The sequence below is a fragment of the Podarcis raffonei genome, chromosome 13, assembly GCF_027172205.1.
Source record: "Podarcis raffonei isolate rPodRaf1 chromosome 13, rPodRaf1.pri, whole genome shotgun sequence".
Taxonomy (NCBI): domain Eukaryota; kingdom Metazoa; phylum Chordata; class Lepidosauria; order Squamata; family Lacertidae; genus Podarcis; species Podarcis raffonei.
The window spans coordinates 40,382,032-40,396,705 of NC_070614.1; the positions used below are offsets into that span (position 1 = coordinate 40,382,032).

The 14,674-nt window shown below is 51.6% G+C and overlaps 1 protein-coding gene across 1 annotated transcript; it reads left to right on the top strand.

The window, feature by feature from the left end:
- ARMC5 (armadillo repeat containing 5) lies at positions 1 to 10,691 on the top strand. The gene is made up of 6 exons (XM_053363461.1): positions 1 to 529; positions 2,835 to 2,942; positions 4,216 to 5,053; positions 5,916 to 7,192; positions 8,311 to 8,443; positions 8,893 to 10,691. The coding sequence occupies exons 1-6, from the start codon at positions 190 to 192 to the stop codon at positions 9,683 to 9,685; spliced, it is 3,489 nt and encodes a 1,162-aa protein (XP_053219436.1). The 5' UTR covers positions 1 to 189; the 3' UTR covers positions 9,686 to 10,691.
- Positions 10,692 to 14,674: the final 3,983 nt, after the last annotated feature.

A 14,674-nucleotide genomic window follows, 5' to 3' on the forward strand; every position in this document is an offset into this window, starting at 1 on the left:
CGCGCCTCCCTTGGCCCGGGAGGGGGACTCGGGCTATATCTCGGGACCTATAGTCTTCGCACCCCCCCCCCCGCGCACCTTTGTCCTCATGGGGAGCGAACTACAGTTCCCGCAGAGCCGAGGGGTCCGGCCGCTCTAAGGTCTCCGCCGCCCCTCCCCCGCCCGGCTTTGGCAGGGGCTTCTCCCAAGATGGCGGCTCCCTCTCCTCCTGCTGCTGCTCCCCGGGGCGCCGGGGTCGGGGCCACCTCCCCGGGGGGCTCCCTGGGCTACTGCTTGGCCCAGCTGCAGAAGGGCGCCGAGCCGGGCCTCGGCCGGGCCCTGCTGGCCCTCAGGACGCAGCACATCAAGGAGGCCGGGGGCATCGCCCGCTTCCGGAGCCGAGGGGGCCTGGGGCCTCTCCTGGGGGTCCTGGCCGGCGCCCCTCGGCCGCGACGCACCCTGGACCTCGCCCTCAGCATCCTAGGCAATTGCTGCACCGAGGGCGCCAGCCGCACCCAGGTGCGCGAGCTGGGCGGGATCCCGCCCCTCGGTAAGTGGGGGGCCCCACTTATGGGGAGGACCAGGTAGCCCCTTGGGGGTAAGGGAGAGCTCGGCGCGGCAGTCTTGGTTCGGGGGGGACCCCGCAACCTTTGGGGGGCGCCAGGTGGGATCCTAAGACCCCCAAATCAGCCCTCCAGCCCCCCCAATTGCCTGGGTGCCTTGTTGCCAAGGCCCCCTTGACTTGTCAAAGGTTGGGGTCCCGCACCCAGAGTTTGTAAGGATTATTGGATCCTCGCGTGGAATAATAGCTGCTTTGGCTCACTTTCTGGGCCTTTCTGCCTTCTCCAATACCTTTACTTTGGGCTGTCATGTGTGATACCCATCTCGTTAAATAAGATGATGTAGCTCGGATTTCCTTAAGTTTTTGTTTTTTTTTTTTAAAAAAAGTCTCGTGCTTAAAGGGCGTTAAGTGTTGGCAAGTGGAAATCACAGAGTCGCAGAACTGTTGGAAGGGCCAGCCAGTCCAAGCCCCTGCAACACAGGAGTCACAGCTAATGTTAGGCTTTACCCTGTGGGGCTAGGGAGGGTTGAAGCCATACGTGCAGTTCTAAGGGTGATGAGCTGTCGCCCTTGGTTAACCTCTACGCCCGACTGATGTTGGGTGTCAGAATAGGACCTGGAATGCCAGGGTTCAGATCCCTGCTCAGCCACGAATCTCATTGGATGAACCGCCCTGAGATCTGTGGGTGAAGGGTATACAAACTGAATACATACATAAATAAAATAACTTGGGCCTGTCACTCTCTGCCTCACAGGCTTGTTGTGAGGATAAAATGGGGCGGGGGGGACAGCCATGCATGCCATCTTCAGCTCCTTGGAAGAAAGGTGGGATATAAATGTAATAAGAATAAAGGGCATTGGCCTGGAACATGCGCACACGTCTTGGCATCCTGAGCTACTCAAGTTGGACTTGTGACCCTTTGAATGCTGCGGTGGGAGGAGATGCCTAAGCCTTTAAGGGAAGTTGCTTGAGGATGCGCAGGCACTTGTAATTTGCTTTTTGCAGCTGGCAGCGCCACCTGGCCGTTAAACGTGTAAATGCCAAAGCCTCAGTCTTTCCATCGATGGAGGACGGTGCAAAACTGCTGTCTTAAACCAATGCAAATTAAGTTCAGTGTTTTCCTTTTGAGCTTCTACCCCGTTTGGTTCTTTCATAGGTTGTGGGGCTGTTTTAAGATGAGTGAACACATGCAAACTAGAAGTGGTTGGCTTTTTCCCTCTAGGAGAAGCTAGCAACGATCCTGGGGATTTGGGATTATATTGAGGTTCCCCCTAGCAGTAGCAAGACCTCGTGCGTTTGTGCATTTGGAAAGCAGTGTTTACACTGGTTGTCAAGAGAGACCATACCTTTTTATAAATCTTTAGCACTATACACTGTAGAGTAAGTACTGCAGTATATAGTAATAATAATAATAATAATAATTATTATTATTATTATTTTTTATTTGTACCCCGCCCATCTGGCTGGGTTTCCCCAGCCACTCTGGGCGGCTTCCAACAAAGATGAAAGATACACTAAAATGTCACATATTAAAAACTTCCCTGAACAGGGCTGCCTTCAGATGCCTTCTGAATGTCAGGTAGATATTTATTGCTTTGACATCCGATGGGAGGGCGTTCCACAGGGCGGGCGCCACTACCGAGAAGGCCCTCTGCCTGGTTCCCTGTAACTTGGCCTCTCGCAGTGAGGGAACCGCCAGAAGGCCCTCGGAGCTGGACCTCAGTGTCCTTCAGGTATACCTTCAGGTATACTGGACCAAGGCCGTTTAGGGCTTTAAAGGTCAGCACCAACACTTTGAATTGTGCTCGGAAACGTACTGGGAGCCAATGTAGGTCTTTCAAGACCAGTGTTATGTGGTCTCGGCGGCCGCCCCCAGTCACCAGTCTGGCTGCTGCATTCTGGATTAGTTGTAGTTTCCGGGTCACCTTCAAAGGTAGCCCCATGTAGAGCGCATTGCAGTAGTCCAAGCGGGAGATAACCAGAGCATAGAGTGTAGAAATGTGATAATTCCTGGTTGAGGGCTTAAGGCCTGTATTACATGGAAAGGGTGGGGGTAGAATCATGCAGAAAATGCTACCCTCTTTAAACAGCTGTTCTTACCCAACTTTAAAAAAAAAAAGCAAAGAGAGCTAAATCTGCTGGCCTTTAAAGTGCCGCAAGACTCTTGTTGCTTTTCACTGGAACAGACTACCACAGCTATTCCCCTGAAAGTTGTTTGTGGTTTTACAGCTACATTATTCTCCATCTCTCTTCCTTCCTGCTCCCCCCCCCCACACAATCTGTGGGTTTATAGTTACTATCCTGAGATCGCTTGCTGCAGAAAGCATCCAGAATCGGACGGCACGAGCCCTCGGCAACTTGGCTGTAGACACAGAAAACTGCCAGGCCATTCACGAAGCAGGTTGGAAGTGGGATGGTGCAATGGGTAGGGATGGAGGGCAGGTTTGTTCATGAGGGGCTGGGTGGGGGGCCAGTCCATATGTTATGACTTCCTGCCCCTTTGCAACACCTCCGTAATGAGGTGCTCCTCATTTCCACATGTTAGACTGACATGAGTTTATATAATTACTCATTGCCTCCATATCTTAATAACCGGAAGCTTCCTGGTGAAAACTAGCATAGCGGAGGGGAGTGCTAAGAATCTGAGCTGGAATTGCCCAGTTTTATCCCAGTTATAGCCTCACTTGGTGACCCCAGGCAAACTTCTGCACTCTCACTCTTGGCACCTGCTCTGCAATACCAGGATCATGCTGGCCTACCTTACTGAGCTGTTGTAAAGATTACACCAATAATGTCTGTGAAGTACTCTGAGTGCTTGAAATGCACTATATAAACATGAAGCTTTGTTCTCGTTATTGAAAATATTTAGTCTTCATGTATTACAAAATTCCCAGATAGAATGCACTGGGATTCCAGAATGAATAGGGGATCTGTGTGGAGCATTTGGTCACTTGTGGATAAACTACAAACAGGTTGTGTGTTAAATTAGGTAACATGCTAGCAGTTTTCTCTTTTAGCCTAGGTAAAATTGGTGGGGGAATGTATTTCGTGTTGGAGACTTGTTTTAATTCTCTCTGTGTATCTCTCTCCCCACCCTCGTTTATCTGGGACAGAGAACAGAGGAGGGGTGGGAATTGTGCCGTAATTTGGGTGAAACTTCTGCACAACTTTCTGTTTGGATTCAAGTGCAGACGTTCATATAAACTTCTAAAACTTAGATGCAGATGGAGGAGTTGCTTTGGAATCTGTGGCAGCCCTCTCAATAGAAAGGGATGTGGCCACAGAACCCTTTTCTTTATGCTCCTGTCTGTGGAGCTGGGGGTAAGATGGACACCCATCTCTGCTAAAAAATCACCCACGTGTTTTTCTAGTAGCCTGGAAGGGTGTGGCATATTACCTTGATAAAATTGCCTGGGAAGTGGCGACTGCCCTTTAAGGTCCTCTGCATCTGCTGCTCACAGCACCTTCATTGCAGCAGCTGCTGAGAGTAGCAGAAAAAGATGGGGGTGGTTGTGGAGAGAGATAGTGCTGAGACTTGGCAGGCCAGTTGGAGAGGCTTGGATGTTTGCTGGCAAACCATAGAGAAATTGTAATATATGAGACTCTATAACTTGGCTTTCTTTTTCTTCCATTCTCTCCCCCACCCCGCCACCCAAAAAAATCTCCCATTACAGGAGCAGTGCCCCCGCTGGTGCAGGTCCTCACAACCTCCCAGGACAGAGAGTGCTTGCAGAGTGTGATCAGGGCAGTGCGCTACCTAGCTGACACGCCTGCGCATCGCCTTGTGCTGGTCCAGCAGGGGGTGGTGCGCTCCATTGCCGAGCGCTTGGCTTCCTCCTTGGATGACGCCGCCCTTGTTGCAGCTGCCGTGCGCGCCCTCCTGGAGCTGACGAAGGGCTGCAGCCGCGACTGCGCGCAGCAGCTCAGCTTGGCGGGCGGCGTGGCAACCCTCGTGTCCTTGACTAGCCACGAGAAGCGGGCGGTGCGGGAGACTGCTCTGGTGGCCCTGTCCAACCTCTGTCTGCAGGGCATGCTGAGGCCAGCTGTGGGCAATGCTGGCGGAGTGGAGGTGCTGGTGGGGGAGATCCGGCAACGCCAGAAGGCCGGGGCACCTGGCATGGCCCTCCATCCTCTGGTGAAAGCTTTGTGTCTGCTGTGCCGAGAGGCAATCAATAGAAGCCGGGTCCGAGAAGCCGGGGGGCTGGAGCTGCTGCTGTCCCTGCTGCGGGACCAGGGCCACAGCTCCTCCCACGATCGCGTGGTGGTGGCCTTTGTGGCCTTTTTCTATGATGAGGAGGCCCTGGAGGTGCTGCAGGCTGGAGGGCTTGTGCCTTTGCTGGTTGGGAGGCTGGCAGCACTGGGCCAATGGAGAGGCCGGAAGGAAGAAGAGGAAGAGGAGGACGACGACCTGGTAGATGAGAGGGATGCCGCTTCTTTTGACCTACCTGCAGAGGGGCGTCGTGGGGAGCAGGCCACGCCTGGAGCAGAGTCTTCCAGCTTTCAGAGCCTCAGGTAACGAATGTCTTGAGCTAGGGAGTTGTTTTATGCAAGGGCTGAAAGAGGTGATGTCCTTTCAAAAAAGGGCTTTTTATGGTGAGCGAAGTACATACCCAGAACATGCCAGTTCTGTACCAGCAAAGCAAAACAAACCCCATTTGGAATGTCTTGTGCAAATTAGTCACATCTAAATGTGTAGCTTTTTCTAAATTTTTAGCAAGGCCGTGAAAAACGGAAAGAAGCAAAGGTGTCAAGATTGGGGGCTAGTGGGCTGTTAGGGGTCAGAGGAGCTGGACAGGGATGTTGCCCTACTCCAACCATTGCCAGCTCTGCGGAATCACTTCTAGCTTGTTTTCAAACTTTTCTCTGCTGGAAACGCAGGTCAGAAAACTAAACAATAGTTTTGCTTTTAAACGGGGCTTGAGTTTCTTAGGGTTCTGTGTCCCGGGCTTGCTTTGTTCCCCAGGATTGTTGTGCTACTGAGGGTGGCTGTGGTTGCTGCCACCAGATGTTCTTTGTGTTTTGCTTCCATGTCCTATTGATGCCATCGTTTGGCCGTGTGGTAGCAGTAGCAGGAGCCTGCAGTGTTCGATTCCAGGCTCTGGCAAGCATGTGCCACCGCACAGCTGTACGTGCAGATGCTTGCAGTATTTTGCAGCTGGCTGCCAAAAGCGGAGTCATGCACACAACAACAGGTGCCTGTAGTCCGCTTGCTGTGGGCAAGAAGCTGATACATGCACTCTTCTCCAACACTTCGCACCCGCTAACGGCTACCAACCACATGCCACATGGCCTCCCCACTGCCTACCCCAAACTCTACAATTGCCTTTGTACTTCATCCCTTATATCTGTGCCTTTCCTTCAATCCACTCTGCAGATCCTGGCTTCTTTCTGAAGGCTACATTGCCAGCCCAGGAGACCTTTCTCCACAGTGGTCCCCCGACACCACCCTTTCTGAATTGGATGTCCAAGGGTGTGTCAGCCCTAACCAAGAGCTGCAAGATGAACTCCATGGACCCTGCCATGCCGTACCTGGAGTAAAAACCCAGTCCCGGGCCGAGTCCCCCGATTTCTTAAATTCTCCATTACTGGATTTGCCCCTTGCATGTCAGCCAAGTTCTACCGAGACCTTAAACCCAGCAGAGGGAGATGGAGCATATCCACAGCAGAGCCTGTGCCCAGTGGCATCGCCTGTGTTCGACAAACCTGGAAGTCTCTGTTTGGAGGTGCCAGATTCAGAGGAGATCAAGGAGCTGGAAATGGTTGAGACGAGTAAGCAGCAGAAGAGGCTGCTGATGAAATCAGAAGAGGAAGATCTAGCCAGTCCAAAGAAAGGACTCCCTGGACAGGACGTGTTGAAGCTGCCCTGTTCATTGTCTTCAGGGGCAGCCCCAAATTCAGTGCTGACGAATCCATTGAAACCAGGTGAAGATATGGAACAGTCGACCTGGGCTGCTTTGACAACGGACCAAAATGAACCTGGGACCAGTAACTCGCACTTGGCTGCAATGGCGTTGATTCCGAGCAAGAGTGACCAAAGCCCACTGTCCCCCAGGCCCATTGCCAAATCGCCAGCCAGCGAGGAGGCCAGCTCCCCAAAGCTGAGCATTCAGAGCCTCTCAAGTTCTCCTGATGAGCACAGGACACCTACGTCCTGCTGGAAACGCCGTGCCAAGTTCCGGTCAACATCTGAGCAGGTGCCACCTCCTCAAGCATCACGTCCTGCTGGCGAGACTCCGTCCCCACTGCTCTCCCTAGCCCTGCCGCTCTCCCTCTCTCCACACGGGGGCGACAGAGAGCTCCATGCCCCCGAGGCCCCCGTCCTGCTGCTCCTTTCCCGCTTTTCCCAGGCTGAGGATCCCAGCCGTAGCTTGGTGACACCGGCCACCTTGCAAGGGCTGCTGCACTACGTCACAAGAAGCCCCGTCCCCTCCTCTCGCTGCCTCCGGCTGCTGCATCGCCTCACCTGCAACCCCACTTGCCTGGAGGCCTTTGTGCGTTCCTACGGCGCTTCGCTCATCCATGCCTGGCTGATCCTTGGCGTGTCGCCTGAGCAGGTGGCGGCGGCTGTTACTGCCGAGGAAGAGGGGGAAGAGGCGGAGCCAAGAAGCCTGGATCCCGGGGAGCACGACGCCAGGAGGTTCAAGGAACTTGGTGTGTGGATTTTCTGTTATCTCTGCATTCCAGCGTAGCGGTTCTTAAACTTTCCCCCCACTAGTAAATAAAACATTCCTGGAAATCTCAAAAGGCCACTTAATAACCCCCCTTTTTTGGGGGGGGGCGTTCTGTACATCAAACCACATGTACAACTCTCATTACAGTTGGCATTTGATAATGCCTTTCTAATGCAATGGATGTATTGGGAGCTTTTGAACAGAGTTCAGGGAAGTCTAGCTTGGCTCATCAGAAAAATAAACCATATAATTGTAGAGTTTGAAGGGACCACAAGGGTCTTCTAGTCCAAGCCCCTGCAATGCAAGGATCTTTTTGCTCAACATGGGGCTCAAACCCACAACCCTGAGAGTCTCATCCTCTACCAACTGAGCTACCCCAGGGACTAGGAGTTGAGGGCGAAGTATTGATATTCCACAGCCCTTCTGTGGAGCACCCAAAAGGAGACCACCAAAAAGGTGGTCTACTGAGGATGATTTGAGAACCTCTGTTCTAGGATATTAGAATTCAATCCTGCATAGTTGTTGTTTTTTGAGTGGTTCCTCATATTAAAGAGGGCTTCTGAACCAGGTATTCTCATGTTGAAGATACTGTGGTGTCTCACTTTAGTGGGTCTTTGGCTCATTGGAAAGCCAGTTGGTTTGTTGGGGTACTGTGGTTCCTAGTCTGTCTTTGCCACAGGCCATGCTATTAGCTGATGCTCAGCAGGCCTTTGCCTCTGAAGTGGTTTTCAGTGTTGGAACGTGTAAAGCGACCTTAAGGAGAGCCCTTATGGTAGTGTATGAAACCACTTTTCCCCTCACCGCTGTGTAATTGAAGTCCCCTCCACCTCACCCCAGCTGACGTAGGCTGGGGTTGAGGCTTCAGATCAGAGAGAGCCCTTTTGCTTCCCACATGTTTTGCAGACATAAAATGGAGCATGAAATAAATTGTGGGGGGACCGCAGCTCTTGCGATACAGAAAAGGCTGACTGGGCAGTTGGGGGCAGGGCAGATGCCAAAAAGTGGGCTGGCTCCCTTCAGAGTTGATGCAGATGCCGCATCAAACAGAGGCGCTGTGTGGTGAACGCATTTCTGACCCATTCTTCCTCTTCCCCCCAGGAGAGACGCTGCTGATGAACCTTTGTGTGCAAGCGGAGTCCCCTTATGGAGTGGGTGTTCTCACCCACATGCTGCTGTCGGGCTCCGAATCCGATCAGGTGGCCTGTGCACTCGCCCTTCCGCTTATCTGCAGGTAAGTCTGAGGTTGCTCTGTCAAACTGGTATGAAGAGAAGGGGATAAAAAGGATTTACTTCCTCGCGTGGTTGCAGCTTCCTCATGTGGCTACCAAAATGGTGGCGGCCATCTTGAATGAGGAGCAGCCACCGGGCTGGGACGGAGTGACCTCAGGGTTTTATTTAGCCCCAGATTCAGAAATTTGGGGGTATTGACTGTGAAACTATGGGGGAAAAAAGTATATTACTCCTCACCACATGAACCACAAGACACTCAAAAGAGTGTATGAGAGATTTATTTTTGAAAGAGAAGCGAGAAGTGTGGAGACTGAGGAAAGAGGAAAGTGTGTGTTACTGCTGGGGGTCTGATATTTTACAATTCTCATTTTTCAGCTAATGGAAAGGGGGAGTTGGGATCCAGCAAAAGGTACTGAGGGTACAAAGCGGTTTTTTCTTTGTCTCCCATAGGAAGGATTCCCTTTGCCGGAAACTTCTGCTGGACCACTCTGGCCTGCGTCTCCTGTTAGGTGCCCTGGTGCGGGACCCCGATCCCTGCCTTGTTTTCTACGCCTTGGATTCCCTCTCCCTCCTCCTGGGCTCCCAAGCCACAAGTCTTCCCTCGCCGTCCCCCCCTGCCTCCAAGAGGCCGCGCCTGGACTCCCCGCCCCCTTGCTCTTATTGCCGCTTCATGGACGAAGGCAAGGCCGACTTGTATTTCCAGCTGGACTCTGGCACCCGGGTGCCCGTCGTGCGCCAGGTCATCAGCGACGCCTCCGAGGTCTTCTGTGCCATGCTGAGCACAGGGTTTGCAGAGTCGTGCCACACCACCGTGAGGCTGGGCGGTGTGTCTCCCGAGCCCTTCCTGGCTCTCGCGCACTTCCTCCATGGCTGCCGTGGCAAACCCTGCCCGGTGCTGGGGGTTTCGGTCCCCTTCGCTTTAGCCGAAGAAATCCTCACGGTTGCTGAGCAGTATCTCCTCCCCGAGCTCCAGTCCCTGGTTGATGACGCCATGTGCCGGGACTTCCTGCACCCCGAGACTCTAGGCCAGGTGTACTGCTTGGCTGAACGGCAGAACCGGCCCCGCTTGCTTCGGAAATGTGCTGCTTACACTCTCCAGGACGTGGCAAGGCCCACCTGCCAAGCCGCGGTGTTGGCCAAGCTTCTCCAATCCGTTGGGAATCCTAACAGGTTGGCTGAGGAGCTGCTCAGGGTGGTGATGGAGTCCCCGTGGGGCTCTGGTGCTGAGGTCCAGCTGGGCTGAAGGATTTACAGCTCTGTCTCCTCCTGCCCTGTTCCACCCCCCCCTTCTCTCTCTCTCTCACGCACACATGCACACACATAACCGCAATATTGGCTTTATAGTGGAAACCCAAGTATGATGACAGAAGGAGTGCTAGGAGAATAAATAGGGTGAGACTCAAAAGAATGGCCTCACAGCGGTCAAAGGGTCAACTTCTGGAGTGGGGAAGCATGTGGGGCAGTGATGTGGCAGTGAGCGCCCCACTTGATAAAGCAATTGTGTGCGTAAGGTTGGTGGAGGTGACTGCATGAGGGTGGAAAAGAATGGAGGGAGGGAGGAAGAGGGCCGGGGAAACGCTGCCACCCAAAAGGCATGGGGGAGGATTTAAATCAGATGTGGGGAAACTTTGGCCCTCCAGATGTTGCTGAACTACAACTCCCATCATCCTTGGCTGCTGACCACTCTTGCTGAGGGATGGTGGGCATTGTAGTTTAGTGACAGAAGTGCCAGAGGTTCTCCACACCTGATTAAGATGAAAGGTGGAGGAACCAGGTGTCAGATTCCGCTTGGACGCAACAATAGCCCCTTTTGAGGAGGGTTTCTGTCAAGAGCACTTAAAAAACAAAGAACGGCCAGCCTCAATGTGATCTTGGGCACGGCAGTATGTTCAAAGTGGGCAGGATCCCTTTCTGATAGCATATCAGGAAGGGACCCCAGATTGAAAAATACAACATTTCTGAGAGTGCCATTCTGATGGCAGCTGCTCCTGGAATTGATCCTAGTCTTGGGAGGAGATGTTAAAAGGGCATGAATGTATAACTGAAGAAAGGTGAGCCATCTCACAGAGATGGGGGGGGGGCACAAAAAGAATTGATGCCACCAAGTAGTGGCAGGAATTTGCAGGATATCAAGGAGCTTCTCTCCAGGACACGTGGAAGCACTGAGAGGAGCCTGGCCCATTTGTATAGATGGAACTATATTGCATATAAGCTATTGTACATAGAGAAATACAGACATCAAAGAGGTACTCGGAGCGTCTACCTGGCCTCAGCTTATTTCTGTGAGTGAACAAATGGGAGGTGACCAACCCTTGTTGCTGCAAAATTGGCTGCGACCCATTTTTGAGCCAGCCTTCTGCAAACAAACCACTTGTTCCAGACCCCCACAATGGGTCTCTCACCATTAACCCCGCTCACTCTTAATGGGTGGGAGGGATTTTTCAGTGTCATCCAATGGAGGATTCTTGGCACAAGGGATAAAATGTGTCTGGTCTGCACAATTGAGTTCTCTGGCCATTGAGCAAGCTCTCGAGGGCTGGGATTTTGGATTTACACTTGCATGCCCTGTGATGCCAATCAAGCCTCACTGAATTGTGAGGCCTCTTAGCCCCCGTCCCTCCCCTCCCCACCTCCTTTCCACGCCAAGGACAGGAAACGCCTGCTTCTAACTGCATCCAGATGGTCTGGAGAACTGGCGAAGGGGAGGGAGAAACCACTTCCTGAGAGCCTGATTACTATAGAGCCTGTTCGTCTAGGATGGGGTGGGAGGGAGCGCCTTCCCCAATGGGTTCTTTCTGGGTCCCATTTTCTGTCCCGTATCATTGTTTTTGAAGGGTTGGCTGTCATCTGTTTTTTTCCATGGCGTTTATTGGGTGCTGGAAGCTGACCGCTAGCATACGTAGCCCTGCCGCTGAGGTTATGGTGTAAAATCACAGCTGGGAGATGCAGCAGAGGTATGCTGTTCCTTCCCTCTTGGGATACTTTGAAAAGGAGAGTGTGTGGATGATTTGAAGTTTTGTAAGGACTTCATTTTTTAAATGTTATTTTCTGGTCATGCTCCAGTTCCTCAGCATGTGAGAAGCATTTCCTATAATTTTATCTCTATGCCAAGAAAACAGTCACCTGCTTAATTTCTGCATGATTGGTTGCTGTAGAAGCCAGGAGAGCTGGGCGTAACACTAACGGTGGCAGCCCAGGTTCATCACGCAGCCATCATGCAGTCTCAACATATCTGGTGCAGAAGCAAACCAGGCTGAGTGTTCCAGGGCTTGTTTTCCTTCCCGAATTCCTCCTGTGCCTGGCTCTTCTCTTGGCACAAGCCCGTTACGCTTGTGAGTGTTTCAACCTGGGTGGAGAGTTTTTATTATGGTGCTGAAAAAGCATTCATCTGAAAAAGCCCACACTGTGAGCAGGCCACTTTCAGGAGGGCTGAGACCATACCTTGCGAAAAAGTTTCTTACAAAGTGTTCCCTTCAAAAACGTTCCCTCTACCCTAGAAAATTCAGCAAGCCCTAAACCTTGTAAGTACAGCCCGATTCCCAAAATACTACACGGTCTGCAGTTCAAAACAACAAACCATTGCAAGGCAAAATCATGCAGGATTGTGACAGCCCATTTTAGCACACGCATGCTTACAACTCATAGGGTGCTTTCAAAGTACATCAATACTCTTTTAGATTAGGATTTTTAAAATCCTATTCAATTGGGGGCAGGGCTCAGTCTAAGTGGCTTGCCTAGGGCTGCAACTAGATGTGATGTAGAAGGTCTGTCAACAGGCAGATAAAAATCAATAGCCTTTTTGGCCTGACAGATTCACTCGTAACTACCTAGGAAGCTTGCCTGTATCAAGTCTTGTCTATTGAATAATCTAAGAACCAGGAATGGCTTGGCAGGATCAGGCCAGTATCCCATCTTGCTCAGGGTTAACAGGATGCCAGAGCACTGCTCTTCCTGCTGTTCTCAGCAGCTCATATTTACAGGCCTGCTGCATTGGCACAGGCCTTGTGCCTTGGAGGCACAAGCAAAGCATGTGTTCTGCTCCTGAGCCATGGACTGTGGGAAAAGGGGTAACCCTCCATCCTGACCATTTAAATATTGGGACAACACTGAGGTGATATGAACCAGGGACTTCTGGGCTCTCAGCTCCCATGCCTAATCACAGCTCTCGCTCTCATTAGCATACCCTCTTCTTACAGACTGCTCCTAATGTCCCCCTCCTCCAGTCCTAAAGCCATCAAACCTTATGGGTACCCCAAAATTGTTATGGTCAAAAGCCCACCTCCACCAAAGCTTTTAACAATCCAGCCCTGATTTAACATTCAGGTACGTTTATTACATATCGGAGTTCTCTTGTTCTCAGCAACTTTTTTTTTTGGCTTGCACCATTTACACCCCGTGTTTCCTCAGTCCTATAAACATCCTCTGAATTAAATAATCTCATTTGGCACAAGGTATTAGATTCTGTCCTCGCCCCATCATGAATAACAGCTGCAGCATAGCCAAAACCCATTTCTGTCCAAAGACCTCATGACCTCAGCTGGACTTGGAAGTTGTACATCTCTTTCCCCGTTTTGGCACCTGGAATCTTGTGAATTCCTGGGCCTCGTCAGAACTTGAAATGATACAGTACTGGAAAGTTAGTAGACCACCCTGTGTGCATGTGTAGGTGCAGTGCCAACTTGAATAAAATATTGTGGGGGACCAGGTAAGCCCTGCCCGACATAATCGATCGCATGACACATTGCGCACACACCAGTTGAACGGGAGTGCCCATCAACTTTGTGGGGGCCCAGCCCCCTCAAATATTTTATTGTAGGGGCCAAAGCCCCCATGGCCCTTAGGAGTTGGCCCCTATGCACACATCTATGGCCTCATCTGCACTATATGTTTAAAGCAAGATCATACAACTTTAAACCACAGTTTCCACCTGGGAACTATAGTTTGTTAAGGTTGCTCAAAATGGTTGTGAGACCCTGTTCCCCTCTACAACTCTCAGGGTGGCTTAACAGCCAATCCCTCTTCCTAGAGAACAGAGAATTGTAGCTCTCTGGGAAGAAGTGGGGCCTCCAAAAAATTCTCCGGACCCTTAACAAACAATGCGTAGAGTCATACCTAGGCTCCCTTGTGCCCTTGGCAAGGAGCTGTATTGGCAGTGCCCCCCATCCCTAGTGCCCTTGGCAAAGAACTTGTGCCCAGTGGCCCAGGAGGAGTGAGCAAATGGGTGGGTGGGCTCCTAGCCGCTCGGAGCCAGAGAGGAGAGGTGTGATTTTTGCTCCTCCTGGGCCTGAACCTCAAACTTGGCCCTCCAGATGTTTTTGGCCTACAACTCCCATGGCCCCTAGCTAGCAGGACCAGTGGTCAGGGATGATGGGAATTGTAGTATCAAACATCTGGAGGGCTGAATTTGAGGAATCCTGGCCTAAACCCTTGATGAGGAGCAACCTAGGTAACCTTAGGTATGCCCCTGACTACACTTACCATGATTCTTTGGGGGAAGACATGACTATTTTAAAGTGATACAATACTGCTTTAAATGTACAGTGCAGACTGTGTGTTGAGAGAGAAAGAGGGAATACGGATGTTATACATGCTTAGCTGCCAGGCTTTCTTCCCAGTGTTCAAAATCCAATTGATAACTTTTCTCCGAAGTTCACACCTTTTCCGGTTCTTACTGTTTTACTCCATAATATCCATGCCGCGCAGGGTACTGCATAAGCCTCATCTCATTCTGCTCCCTAAAAGAAGCCAGCTGGCAGGAGCAATAGGCTGGACCTCTTCAGAAGGAGTCTCCTAAATGGCCAAGCAGCTCTCTTAGCTTTGAGCAGCTGCCACCCCACATCTTTGCCGAGCTGGTCCAAGATGTTCTGCCACCTGAGGCACAGCAGCAAAGGCTCCCCTCAAAAGCCAAAGGGGGTGAAGCAAAGTATCCCAAAGCCAGTTAGCCCCTGAGGCTGAAAACCACAGGAGCTTAGGTAAAAATCTAAAATCAAGTAGCTCAAAAAGTTACTGCCTCTTCTTTACCACGTCCAAAACTGGCGGCCTTGCTGTCTCATGCTCCACAGCGGTGCCAGGAGCCCTCAGCAACTGCCTCCCCTCACTAGGCCTTACTTCCCTTTCCCAGAAGGTGCTTATATTCTCTTCTCTTCCATCCCCAGGCTCCCACCCTGCGGTTCTAGCCCGCTATTAACTTTCCTGCAAGATAATCCAGCCCCCAACCCCCCTGCTCAAAAGA